The following is a 14,383-nucleotide window of genomic DNA, read 5'->3' as shown; positions in this document are numbered from 1 at the left end:
ATCAACTCTTATGAACGTTGAATCATCTTACTCTATAGGATACGCACTGCAACATGATGTTCACATTGTTCCTCAATTTTCACCATCATTATATTTTTGATTTCTCACTTTAATAAATTTTAAAACGCTTTTTTACTTGACCTTGTTGACTCGGGGCGTATAGAGCGGGGCACGATGAGCAACTTCATGAAGTCAACTGAATCATAGAGCCACAGCTTGACTTGTTTAAATCTGACAATTTAGCCTGTTGGTAAGGTGTTGTAATGTAATCAAAAGACTCGAGTTCGACTTCTGATCTAGGTGTTTTTTTTTCATTTACCATCCATAATCGATTATTTTAATTGTTGCATCATACGGATAGTAGCCTAATCTGCAAACAAAGCACCAGAAACATCATATATGAGTGTGTGTGAATTGTTTGTTTTCTACAAACAGACATACATTTTTCTGTTATTGCTTTGTTTAATGGATCTACGACTCACCGTTTACTGCAAAATGTATCGATCATGAATCAGGAATCAAACTCGTGCCCATTGTTAACCTCTTCGACACCCAACCAATAGGCCAAATTGTTGAGCTGTAGCTCAATAATTCCGTTGACTTCATCGAGTTGAATTCGCTGCTTGATTTCACGGCAGAAAATGCTCATTGTGCCCCGAATAATGGTGCTTTTACTGCTTTAGAAGGGGTTCTCATTATGCCCCTACAGTGACTAATTTTCAGCTTGTAGCAAAAAAAAATTAAAATCCGGTTTTAAAAGTTTAATTCTACTTTAACAAGTTTAAACCCGTAAGGGAATAGACTTTTTTAGTTTCTGAACACAAACCTGTTTTTGATGGTTCAATTAGCATCCTTCTTAAGGTGGTCATTATGCCTTTATCTTCCCTACATATTATACAAAATCATTAAGAAATGATAGTTTTATTGATTCTGAATTTTCAAATAATGATTAAAAATTTTCAACGCATCAAATTCAAGATAATTTGAAAATAAGAAAAATTCTAAATTTTGTATAGGATAAAGGATTTGAAGATTATAAACATTTTCATAAAAAAATCTTTTATTTGGCTAAACTTAGCTTATTTGAAATATTTTCATATAAATATCTTTAATAAGATTTTTCAATAACTGGATCCTTAAATGTCCTGTTTCTTTGAAATTTTAGGAAATAAATATAATCTCAAAGAACTCTTTTTGGAGTTTAAGTATATATTATTTTAAAAATAAATATTAAGAAAATCATTGACTTCAAAAACTAATCCAAAAATATCTGTTTCAAAGATTTTTGTCAATTAAGTTAAGATTTCAATTTTTCAACTTTTGACAAATAAGTGATTATTAAATATTTTGTCAATTTAATTAATTTATTTCAATTTAAGCATTTTTGTAAAATGCATGATTTGTTGTTAAACTAGACAGATTCGAGAAAATCTAAAACAACAACAACAACAACAACAACAACAACAACAACAACAACAACAACAACAACAACAACAACAACAACAACAACAACAACAACAACAACAACAACAACAACAACAACAACAACAACAACAACAACAACAACAACAACAACAACAACAACAACAACAACAACAACAACAACAACAACAACAACAACAACAACAACAACAACAACAACAACAACAACAACAACAACAACAACAACAACAACAACAACAACAACAACAACAACAACAACAACAACAACAACAACAACAACAACAACAACAACAACAACAACAACAACAACAACAACAACAACAACAACAACAACAACAACAACAACAACAACAACAACAACAACAACAACAACAACAACAACAACAACAACAACAACAACAACAACAACAACAACAACAACAACAACAACAACAACAACAACAACAACAACAACAACAACAACAACAACAACAACAACAACAACAACAACAACAACAACAACAACAACAACAACAACAACAACAACAACAACAACAACAACAACAACAACAACAACAACAACAACAACAACAACAACAACAACAACAACAACAACAACAACAACAACAACAACAACAACAACAACAACAACAACAACAACAACAACAACAACAACAACAACAACAACAACAACAACAACAACAACAACAACAACAACAACAACAACAACAACAACAACAACAACAACAACAACAACAACAACAACAAAAATTGGCAAAAGCAGCAAAACTGACAAACATTCAAAAAATTTACAAAATTGACAAAAACGTAGAACATAAAAATGAAAGATTAAATAAAATTAAATTACAAAATAACCATCAATGACAAAACTGACGAAATCGAAAAAATGACAGAAATGAGAGAATTGACCAAATTTAAAAAAATGATAAAATTGACAAAAAAAAACAAAAATGAAAAAAAAAATTAGCAAGCTAAAATGGCAAAAAAACATTAAAATAATTAATCCAACAAAGTTAATGAAAATTGAAAAAAAAAAATGACACAACTTACTAAAAATATAGCATTGAAGCCAGCAGAAAAAACTTATTTGACAACAAAAATCAACAAAATTGACGAAATCGACAGCAACGATACAGCTGCAAAAATCAAAATCATAAAGTGATTTTTTATATAGTTCTTGTTAATTTTGTAATTATTGTATTTAAAATCAATTTTTGTGATCCTTGTTAGTTTTGTAATTTTTGTAATTTGTTTTATTTTTAAATAAAGTAATTTTTGTAATTTTTGCCATTTTTGTCATTTTTGTCATTTTTGTCATTTTTGTCATTTTTGTCATTTTTGTCATTTTTGTCATTTTTGTCATTTTTGTCATTTTTGTCATTTTTGTCATTTTTGTCATTTTTGTCATTTTTGTCATTTTTGTCATTTTTGTCATTTTTGTCATTTTTGTCATTTTTGTCATTTTTGTCATTTTTGTCATTTTTGTCATTTTTGTCATTTTTGTCATTTTTGTCATTTTTGTCATTTTTGTCATTTTTGTCATTTTTGTCATTTTTGTCATTTTTGTCATTTTTGTCATTTTTGTCATTTTTGTCATTTTTGTCATTTTTGTCATTTTTTGTCATTTTTGTCATTTTTGTCATTTTTGTCATTTTTGTCATTTTTGTCATTTTTGTCATTTTTGTCATTTTTGTCATTTTTGTCATTTTTGTCATTTTTGTCATTTTTGTCATTTTTGTCATTTTTGTCATTTTTGTCATTTTTGTCATTTTTGTCATTTTTGTCATTTTTGTCATTTTTGTCATTTTTGTCATTTTTGTCATTTTTGTCATTTTTGTCATTTTTGTCATTTTTGTCATTTTTGTCATTTTTGTCATTTTTGTCATTTTTGTCATTTTTGTCATTTTTGTCATTTTTGTCATTTTTGTCATTTTTGTCATTTTTGTCATTTTTGTCATTTTTGTCATTTTTGTCATTTTTGTCATTTTTGTCATTTTTGTCATTTTTGTCATTTTTGTCATTTTTGTCATTTTTGTCATTTTTGTCATTTTTGTCATTTTTGTCATTTTTGTCATTTTTGTCATTTTTGTCATTTTTGTCATTTTTGTCATTTTTGTCATTTTTGTCATTTTTGTCATTTTTGTCATTTTTGTCATTTTTGTCATTTTTGTCATTTTTGTCATTTTTGTCATTTTTGTCATTTTTGTCATTTTTGTCATTTTTGTCATTTTTGTCATTTTTGTCATTTTTGTCATTTTTGTCATTTTTGTAATTTTTGTCATTTCTATCATTTTTGTCATTTTTGTCATTTTTGTCATTTTTGTCATTTTTGTCATTTTTGTCATTTTTGTCATTTTTGTGATTTTTGTCATTTTTGTCATTTTTGTCATTTTTGTCATTTTTGTCATTTTTGTCATTTTTGTCATTTTTGTCATTTTTGTCATTTTTGTCATTTTTGTCATTTTTGTCATTTTTGTCATTTTTGTCATTTTTGTCATTTTTGTCATTTTTGTCATTTTTGTCATTTTTGTCATTTTTGTCATTTTTGTCATTTTTGTCATTTTTGTCATTTTTGTCATTTTTGTCATTTTTGTCATTTTTGTCATTTTTGTCATTTTTGTCATTTTTGTCATTTTTGTCATTTTTGTCATTTTTGTCATTTTTGTCATTTTTGTCATTTTTGTCATTTTTGTCATTTTTGTCATTTTTGTCATTTTTGTCATTTTTGTCATTTTTGTCATTTTTGTCATTTTTGTCATTTTTGTCATTTTTGTCATTTTTGTCATTTTTGTCATTTTTGTCATTTTTGTCATTTTTGTCATTTTTGTCATTTTTGTCATTTTTGTCATTTTTGTCATTTTTGTCATTTTTGTCATTTTTGTCATTTTTGTCATTTTTGTCATTTTTGTCATTTTTGTCATTTTTGTCATTTTTGTCATTTTTGTCATTTTTGTCATTTTTGTCATTTTTGTCATTTTTGTCATTTTTGTCATTTTTGTCATTTTTGTCATTTTGTCATTTTTGTAATTTTTGTCATTTTTGTCATTTTTGTCATTTTTGTCATTTTTGTCATTTTTGTCATTTTTGTCATTTTTGTCATTTTTGTCATTTTTGTCATTTTTGTCATTTTTGTCATTTTTGTCATTTTTGTCATTTTTGTCATTTTTGTCATTTTTGTCATTTTTGTCATTTTTGTCATTTTTGTCATTTTTGTCATTTTTGTCATTTTTGTCATTTTTGTCATTTTTGTCATTTTTGTCATTTTTGTCATTTTTGTCATTTTTGTCATTTTTGTCATTTTTGTCATTTTTGTCATTTTTGTCATTTTTGTCATTTTTGTCATTTTTGTCATTTTTGTCATTTTTGTCATTTTTGTCATTTTTGTCATTTTTGTCATTTTTGTCATTTTTGTCATTTTTGTCATTTTTGTCATTTTTGTCATTTTTGTCATTTTTGTCATTTTTGTCATTTTTGTCATTTTTGTCATTTTTGTCATTTTTGTCATTTTTGTCATTTTTGTCATTTTTGTCATTTTTGTCATTTTTGTCATTTTTGTCATTTTTGTCATTTTTGTCATTTTTGTCATTTTCGTCATTTTTGTCATTTTTGTCATTTTTGTCATTTTTGTCATTTTTGTCATTTTTGTCATTTTTGTCATTTTTGTCATTTTTGTCATTTTTGTCATTTTTGTCATTTTTGTCATTTTTGTCATTTTTGTCATTTTTGTCATTTTTGTCATTTTTGTCATTTTTGTCATTTTTGTCATTTTTGTCATTTTTGTCATTTTTGTCATTTTTGTCATTTTTGTCATTTTTGTCATTTTTGTCATTTTTGTCATTTTTGTCATTTTTGTCATTTTTGTCATTTTTGTCATTTTTGTCATTTTTGTCATTTTTGTCATTTTTGCCATTTTTGTCATTTTTGTCATTTTTGTCATTTTTGTCATTTTTGTCATTTTTGTCATTTTTGTCATTTTTGTCATTTTTGTCATTTTTGTCATTTTTGTCATTTTTGTCATTTTTGTCATTTTTGTCATTTTTGTCATTTTTGTCATTTTTGTCATTTTTGTCATTTTTGTCATTTTTGTCATTTTTGTCATTTTTGTCATTTTTGTCATTTTTGTCATTTTTGTCATTTTTGTCATTTTTGTCATTTTTGTCATTTTTGTCATTTTTGTCATTTTTGTCATTTCATTTTTGTCATTTTTGTCATTTTTGTGATTTTTGTCAATTTTGTCATTTTTGTCATTTTTGTCTTTTTTGTCATTTTAGTCGTTTTTGTCATTTTTGTCATTTTTGTCATTTTTGTCATTTTTGTCATTTTTGTCATTTTTGTCATTTTTGTCATTTTTGTCATTTTTGTCATTTTTGTCATTTTTGTCATTTTTGTCATTTTTGTCATTTTTGTCATTTTTGTCATTTTTGTCATTTTTGTCATTTTTGTCATTTTTGTCATTTTTGTCATTTTTGTCATTTTTGTCATTTTTGTCATTTTTGTCATTTTTGTCATTTTTGTCATTTTTGTCATTTTTGTCATTTTTGTCATTTTTGTCATTTTTGTCATTTTTGTCATTTTTGTCATTCTTGTCATTTTTGTCATTTTTGTCATTTTTGTCATTTTTGTCATTTTTGTCATTTTTGTCATTTTTGTCATTTTTGTCATTTTTGTCATTTTTGTCATTTTTGTCATTTTTGTCATTTTTGTCATTTTTGTCATTTTTGTCATTTTTGTCATTTTTGTCATTTTTGTCATTTTTGTCATTTTTGTCATTTTTGTCATTTTTGTCATTTTTGTCATTTTTGTCATTTTTGTCATTTTTGTCATTTTTGTCATTTTTGTCATTTTTGTCATTTTTGTCATTTTTGTCATTTTTGTCATTTTTGTCATTTTTGTCATTTTTGTCATTTTTGTCATTTTTGTCATTTTTGTCATTTTTGTCATTTTTGTCATTTTTGTCATTTTTGTCATTTTTGTCATTTTTGTCATTTTTGTCATTTTTGTCATTTTTGTCATTTTTGTCATTTTTGTCATTTTTGTCATTTTTGTCATTTTTGTCATTTTTGTCATTTTTGTCATTTTTGTCATTTTTGTCATTTTTGTCATTTTTGTCATTTTTGTCATTTTTGTCATTTTTGTCATTTTTGTCATTTTTGTCATTTTTGTCATTTTTGTCATTTTTGTCATTTTTGTCATTTTTGTCATTTTTGTCATTTTTGTCATTTTTGTCATTTTTGTCATTTTTGTCATTTTTGTCATTTTTGTCATTTTTGTCATTTTTGTCATTTTTGTCATTTTTGTCATTTTTGTCATTTTTGTCATTTTTGTCATTTTTGTCATTTTTGTCATGTTTGTCATTTTTGTCATTTTTGTCATTTTTGTCATTTTTGTCATTTTTGTCATTTTTGTCATTTTTGTCATTTTTGTCATTTTTGTCATTTTTGTCATTTTTGTCATTTTTGTCATTTTTGTCATTTTTGTCATTTTTGTCATTTTTGTCATTTTTGTCATTTTTGTCATTTTTGTCATTTTTGTCATTTTTGTCATTTTTGTCATTTTTGTCATTTTTGTCATTTTTGTCATTTTTGTCATTTTTGTCATTTTTGTCATTTTTGTCATTTTTGTCATTTTTGTCATTTTTGTCATTTTTGTCATTTTTGTCATTTTTGTCATTTTTGTCATTTTTGTCATTTTTGTCATTTTTGTCATTTTTGTCATTTTTGTCATTTTTGTCATTTTTGTCATTTTTGTCATTTTTGTTAGTTTTGTCATTTTTGTCATTTGCGACGATTTGTCGACTTAAACATTTTTTTGGCCAATTTGGTCAATTTATTCAATTTGTCATTTTTGTAAATTTTGTTGTTTTTATATTTTTCTCAAATCTGTTGAATTTTATTAAAATAATATTAAATTTACTAATCTGAGAAATAATCGATCATTTTCCTATTTATTGAATGATGCTTGGATTTAAACATTTTCAAATAATGCTCGACTTAAGACGCCAGATGAATCTTTGATCTTTTGTTGTTTCTAAGAATTTTAATCAAAATGGTGAACACTTTTGATGAATTTCTTTTTTTTTCGGTCGTTCGAATACGATTGGTGAATGCTTAACTTCAAAATTCTTTTAGTGACTGGGTGAATGAGTGACCGGCAAACGCAGAGCAACCCATTTGAGGTACAGTCAATTGCGTTTGACGGACCAAAAGGCTTCCCAGTCTCAAATTCGTGCCTCTTGACAATGAAATATCTCATTTTTGGGGTCTTTTTTTAATTTCCCAAACTCTGAGGTCTTAAAACTTTCGATTGGATTCAGGACTCATCCATTTTTTTTCTACAATTTTTGAGTAACGTTTACATGAGTTTATTTGAACTTTTGAGCTGGTTTGGAAAAATTGAATATTTTTTACTGAAAAAGTCAACATGAGTTTTGCTTCTTCTGTGGAACCGAGCCTACTAATGATTTTAATGATTTTGGTGATTTTCCACTGAACAACTTTGTCGAAAACTGTAACTTCGTAAAAATGTTATTAGGTTTGTAATGGGGGCATATCTTTTGGCATTGAAAAACAATAAACTCAATTGACATCACTGATGGTGCCAAACGACGCATTGCATCAAAATTAGTCATGTAATGCTAGGCACCCAGCAGTGATGTCAATTGAGTTTATTGTTTTTCAATGCTATCAAACGTGCCAAAATTCAATACCTTTTAACTTTTTTGTCTAATAAGATACGAAGTTACGGTCTTGGAAAAAGTTTTTCAGTGGAATATTGCCTTTAGAGAATTTATAAATTAACACTGAAACCTTAAAAGGCTTGATTCCACAGAAGAAACAAAAATGACGCTGACAGATTAGATTTTGCGTTAATGATGCCAAACAATCATTTGTATTTTAATCTTTATTTGTAGTTTTTTTCAGATTTTTAGATTTTTCACATACTTTTACGTTTGGAAGAAAATTACCAACACAAAACGGCCAAACACAACAACTGGAAAGCGTATTTTCTCGAAATAAACTTTTATGCACTTACATACATATACCCCATTGGCTCCAAGAGCCCCAAATGCCTTTTTCGTTACGTCTCGCATTCGTTTGTCCCGTTTGTTTTTGCTGTTAAATATTTTTAATTGCGAAATCACGAGAATGTAAATAAAATGTAATTAAATGAAAACGATAGCAACGAGAGAACGATGGCGACACGGTTCAAAAAGGGATTTTCCATCTGCGATTTTTCACTCTGTGCGCCACCCCGTTTAATTTTCCCTTCGTTTTTCCATTCACTCACCCATTTCAATCGAAGTGTCTGAACCATTTGAATGAGACGGAGTAAAAACGGTCGGCTGTGGGTGGGGAAATAGCGGGTGTGCGGGTGTTTGGAAGAGCCTTGTTTTATGGTTGAACGGCTTCGTAACGCCGAGACCTACCCCAATGAATGTGCCGATTTCCATCGGATTTAAACTTTTAAACGGGTTGTGGTGTGGTTGTCCCTTTTTTTTGTTTTTGCTTCCAATGTAGCTCGTTTGTTGTTACTTCTGTGGCTTCGAGAGCTTCGGACCCGGCAAGTTGCAGAATTATTTCAATTGCGAAAAAATTGTCCAGATACAAATACAATCGTTACGTGCATCGATCGTCCGTCGAAAAGTAGAGAAATGTGCAATTTGTTGCCAGTTGATTCAGTTTGTTCTCTCGGCGGTGATTCGAATTGATCAAACGGAACGAAGCCAACGAAGCCAGCAAACGAATCAATCAGATGCCAAAAGCGAGGCGCATGATGTTATTTAATTTGCGATGATTTTTTCCTTTTGTTTAATCAATTGAATATTATAGTCAATATTTTTTCAATATTTCTTTAATATGTACTAATTTTTTCTCTTTCGTATTTTTTACAGTACGAGCCGGTATTCGATTCATCATCTAGTATACCGTACCTGAATCACATCATCCTGCACGAGTGTCAGGGATCGTCACCGGAACTAGAAATAATGTCCCGGGAAAATGGACGACCCTGCTATCAGGCGGACAAATCGATTCTGACTTGCAACTCCATTGTGGCTGCGTGGACGCGTGGATCTGAGGTAAATTTTTTTTTAAATATAAATTAAAAAAAGGGCCTAAAAATAATCCCATGTGTGTCCTTGAAAAGATCATAGACTCGTTAAAATCTAGCACTCAAAATCGATTGCCACTTTTTATTATCAGGCGTCAAAGTCGATGTTCTATCAGAATGGGATAAATGACAAATCCCATAAAAAAACGGATACTGATTTGTTTGACCCAGCGAGCGCAGCCAAAGATAAGGGCGCTCAAGCTCAATAAAAATAATTTATGATTTTCAAACAAAATATCGTAAAATGCTGGATACCCTTGTCGTTCGTAAATTTTATCCTCAACTCTTCTGTTTTCTCTCCCTTGTCGTAGATGACGATTGCTGGGAGCTCATGTCTTTGAAAGATGTCGGCAAATGATTGAATCAAAACAAAATCGAAATCATGAATGATGGAATTGCGTTGAAAGGAACATACATTAAACGTTGAGCGATGAATGTTACATGGGTGTACAGTTATTTCTAACTTGAATTTATCTATCTATTATATAAAATTCTCTTGTAACGGTGTTTGTAGTACTACTCCTCCGAAATGACCCAACCGATTCAAATGAAATTATTTTTAGAATATTCTGTAGGCATGCGAATCGGTTTATATCGAATAAAAACAACAAAAAGTCGCATCAATTGTCCGTAATCATTGAATTTGTAATAAATTGAATCAAATTAAAGTCATGGCCTTCAATTTTTTCAAGATTTTCTTTCCTTTGGGCGCCGGGCGGGTGGTTTGTTTTTCATCTCCATGGTTGAGGCGTCGCCAGCAAACGTCGTAGGAGGTTTGTTACTATGGCATAGCATACTGTTTAGTGGGAATATTTGGGCGCGCATTTCTCAACCAAGCATTATTTCAATGCATGTGGTGGCCATATGAAGCCTAGATGTGTTTTTTTTTCTTGATTTCTAGATCATTTGTACAGCACATAGTAATGAATGACGCATACATTTGATCCATTTTGATATTTTGCCGATCAAATCAAAACCATTTAAACGATTTAAAAAAAATTAAACTATAATTCGTGTTATTTAAAGAAGGAATCTGTCTGTCTGTCTGAATCATCTGTCTGAATAATATGAATTTAGTACTGATGCATATGAAATAATGGTATGACTCCTTGCGGACTTTTGAAAAAAGAAAAGTGGAAAGATTTGGTTTATAATCCAATACGCTAGAAATATTTTCCGAACATGTACAAATGAGCTTCACAGAAGTTGTATCAAGCGCCTTTAAATGTATAGAACAACCACAAAATCCGTTGCAAATGAACAGACACATGAACTGAACAAGAGCCTGTCCTTTAAAATGGATTATATAGGATTGATGTTCATTTAAAAGCCGAATGCAAAAAGTGCAAACGTTCAACATTTACAAAAAATGTATACATGATTTCTTAATTCATAAATGGTTGGGCCCAAATGAACAATCTGACTAAATAAACTTAACGTTTTTTAAAAATAGTTCACCAAAAAACTGTTTACAGGTTCCCTGTTTGCTTACACATAATTCAAGTACGTACTTCAGATAAATGTGTGTTTTTGTTCAACATATTTTGGCTACATAGAAGAGACTTTAGATCCGATTTTTTGCTGAAATTTTTTTTGTAATTGATATTCCAGAAGAATAATTTTTTTTGATAAGTTTTTATTATGACCTAAAAGTGTTGAAAATAATATTAACTCCTGTCATTTCACACGGTGGAACAAGTGGCAACGCGCCTTTTAGCCATTAAACATATACCAATTATTCTCTAAAAAGGTCAGATAGGGTATCCCGAGTGTTAAATCTGAAGCGGATATTTAAAATTTTCAAATGTCGAGGTAAATTTACATGAAAATTTCCAGAAAAAAGAGTGAACTCATGAAATCATCGTAGCCTTAAAAGATTAGTTCTTTTTTATGTATTTAATTTGTTTACACCTGCATTCCAATTAAATGTTATTGAATCTTGAAAATATCACATAATCTTAAATAGAATCGCAAATCACCTTCAACACTGTTTAGGAAAATTTTAAATCAGACAAGGATAAAAAAGAAAATAAAAATGCTGTAATTCGGCTGAATAACAAAAAATTTAAACCTACATATATTTTTTCATTTCAAAACCAAATTAAACTCCTTTGAACAATAACCCAATAAATCAAGTCTTCTTGATTCAATTTGCATTTTTTGCACGAACAAATAAAAAAGGGCGAACTTTTTTTTTGACATGATTTTGATGAAAATATGGTTATAATGCTTCCAAAGGTGAGGAAAGTGAAGCTGCTTGAAAATGGTTTGTAAAAAATCTTCTCTAATGTTTTTATATCTTCAGTTTAAAAAAATATACCATCCAAAGCTACTCGGGAGCTAAAAGTGCTGCGCTGGGCAGATAATTGGGCAAACGCTCCAAAAGTTTTCCCGATATTCAAAATTCTTCTTCCATAAAGTTTCATATGTAATGAATTTACAATAAATGAAAAATTTTGTTGATTTCGATTTAATCCTTAAAGTGAACTCGAGCAAGCGGAGTAAATCAACTAAATGATATACAATAAATGAAACATAGATATAATCAGCATATGTTATTTATGGAACAAGTTATAAAGAGTGGATTTTTTTTAGCATGAGGTTTACCAAGATTGATGGTAACGAGTGCTGAAAAAATCGAATTTGCAACGGGAAGCTGATATCTGATACCATTCGGCAATATTCAAATCATCCGAATCAAAGAAATGTAAAGTATTCAGGTAAGATGCATGTAAAATTAATTGAAGAGATTTTTTTAATAATTTATGAAAAGACCCGTAGATTTGAGTTAAAATTCCTAGATTTGATTCCGATATAATTAAGCGGGACAATTCGAGCAAACGGAAAAGATGGATATATTAAAAAAAAAAAAAACTAGGACATGTTCAAGAAAGCGAGACGATTAACAACTCAAGATTTGATGCTTTTTTTTAAATCAAACAGTGAAAAAAAAATGGAAATAGACGCCAAGTTTAACATGGTAAGACGAAGTTTACCGGGTCTGCTAGTATCTATTATATAAAATTCTCTTGTAACGGTGTTTGTAGTACTACTCCTCCGAAATGACCCAACCGATTCAAATGAAATTATTTTTAGAATATTCTGTAGGCATGCGAATCGGTTTATATCGAATAAAAACAACAAAAAGTCGCATCAATTGTCCGTAATCATTGAATTTGTAATAAATTGAATCAAATTAAAGTCATGGCCTTCAATTTTTTCAAGATTTTCTTTCCTTTGGGCGCCGGGCGGGTGGTTTGTTTTTCATCTCCATGGTTGAGGCGTCGCCAGCAAACGTCGTAGGAGGTTTGTTACTATGGCATAGCATACTGTTTAGTGGGAATATTTGGGCGCGCATTTCTCAACCAAGCATTATTTCAATGCATGTGGTGGCCATATGAAGCCTAGATGTGTTTTTTTTTCTTGATTTCTAGATCATTTGTACAGCACATAGTAATGAATGACGCATACATTTGATCCATTTTGATATTTTGCCGATCAAATCAAAACCATTTAAACGATTTAAAAAAAATTAAACTATAATTCGTGTTATTTAAAGAAGGAATCTGTCTGTCTGTCTGAATCATCTGTCTGAATAATATGAATTTAGTACTGATGCATATGAAATAATGGTATGACTCCTTGCGGACTTTTGAAAAAAGAAAAGTGGAAAGATTTGGTTTATAATCCAATACGCTAGAAATATTTTCCGAACATGTACAAATGAGCTTCACAGAAGTTGTATCAAGCGCCTTTAAATGTATAGAACAACCACAAAATCCGTTGCAAATGAACAGACACATGAACTGAACAAGAGCCTGTCCTTTAAAATGGATTATATAGGATTGATGTTCATTTAAAAGCCGAATGCAAAAAGTGCAAACGTTCAACATTTACAAAAAATGTATACATGATTTCTTAATTCATAAATGGTTGGGCCCAAATGAACAATCTGACTAAATAAACTTAACGTTTTTTAAAAATAGTTCACCAAAAAACTGTTTACAGGTTCCCTGTTTGCTTACACATAATTCAAGTACGTACTTCAGATAAATGTGTGTTTTTGTTCAACATATTTTGGCTACATAGAAGAGACTTTAGATCCGATTTTTTGCTGAAATTTTTTTTGTAATTGATATTCCAGAAGAATAATTTTTTTTGATAAGTTTTTATTATGACCTAAAAGTGTTGAAAATAATATTAACTCCTGTCATTTCACACGGTGGAACAAGTGGCAACGCGCCTTTTAGCCATTAAACATATACCAATTATTCTCTAAAAAGGTCAGATAGGGTATCCCGAGTGTTAAATCTGAAGCGGATATTTAAAATTTTCAAATGTCGAGGTAAATTTACATGAAAATTTCCAGAAAAAAGAGTGAACTCATGAAATCATCGTAGCCTTAAAAGATTAGTTCTTTTTTATGTATTTAATTTGTTTACACCTGCATTCCAATTAAATGTTATTGAATCTTGAAAATATCACATAATCTTAAATAGAATCGCAAATCACCTTCAACACTGTTTAGGAAAATTTTAAATCAGACAAGGATAAAAAAGAAAATAAAAATGCTGTAATTCGGCTGAATAACAAAAAATTTAAACCTACATATATTTTTTCATTTCAAAACCAAATTAAACTCCTTTGAACAATAACCCAATAAATCAAGTCTTCTTGATTCAATTTGCATTTTTTGCACGAACAAATAAAAAAGGGCGAACTTTTTTTTTGACATGATTTTGATGAAAATATGGTTATAATGCTTCCAAAGGTGAGGAAAGTGAAGCTGCTTGAAAATGGTTTGTAAAAAATCTTCTCTAATGTTTTTATA

The 14,383-nt window shown here is 29.0% G+C and overlaps 1 protein-coding gene across 1 annotated transcript in view; it reads left to right on the top strand.

Annotated features, from left to right (window-relative positions):
* Positions 1-14,383, top strand: part of LOC129749241 (MOXD1 homolog 2-like) — a gene marked incomplete at its 5' end in the record, with an annotated part of 126,920 nt that overhangs the window by 75,097 nt on the left and 37,440 nt on the right. The window contains one exon of the mRNA XM_055744178.1: positions 9,335-9,520. Within this exon, the coding sequence (XP_055600153.1) occupies positions 9,335-9,520 (186 nt within the window). The remainder of the gene's footprint in view (positions 1-9,334; positions 9,521-14,383) is intronic.

The sequence above is a fragment of the Uranotaenia lowii genome, chromosome 2 (assembly GCF_029784155.1).
Source record: "Uranotaenia lowii strain MFRU-FL chromosome 2, ASM2978415v1, whole genome shotgun sequence".
Taxonomy (NCBI): Eukaryota; Metazoa; Arthropoda; class Insecta; order Diptera; family Culicidae; genus Uranotaenia; species Uranotaenia lowii.
The sequence above is the reverse complement of the archived record's forward strand: the minus strand, read 5'-3'. Positions and strand labels throughout refer to the sequence as shown.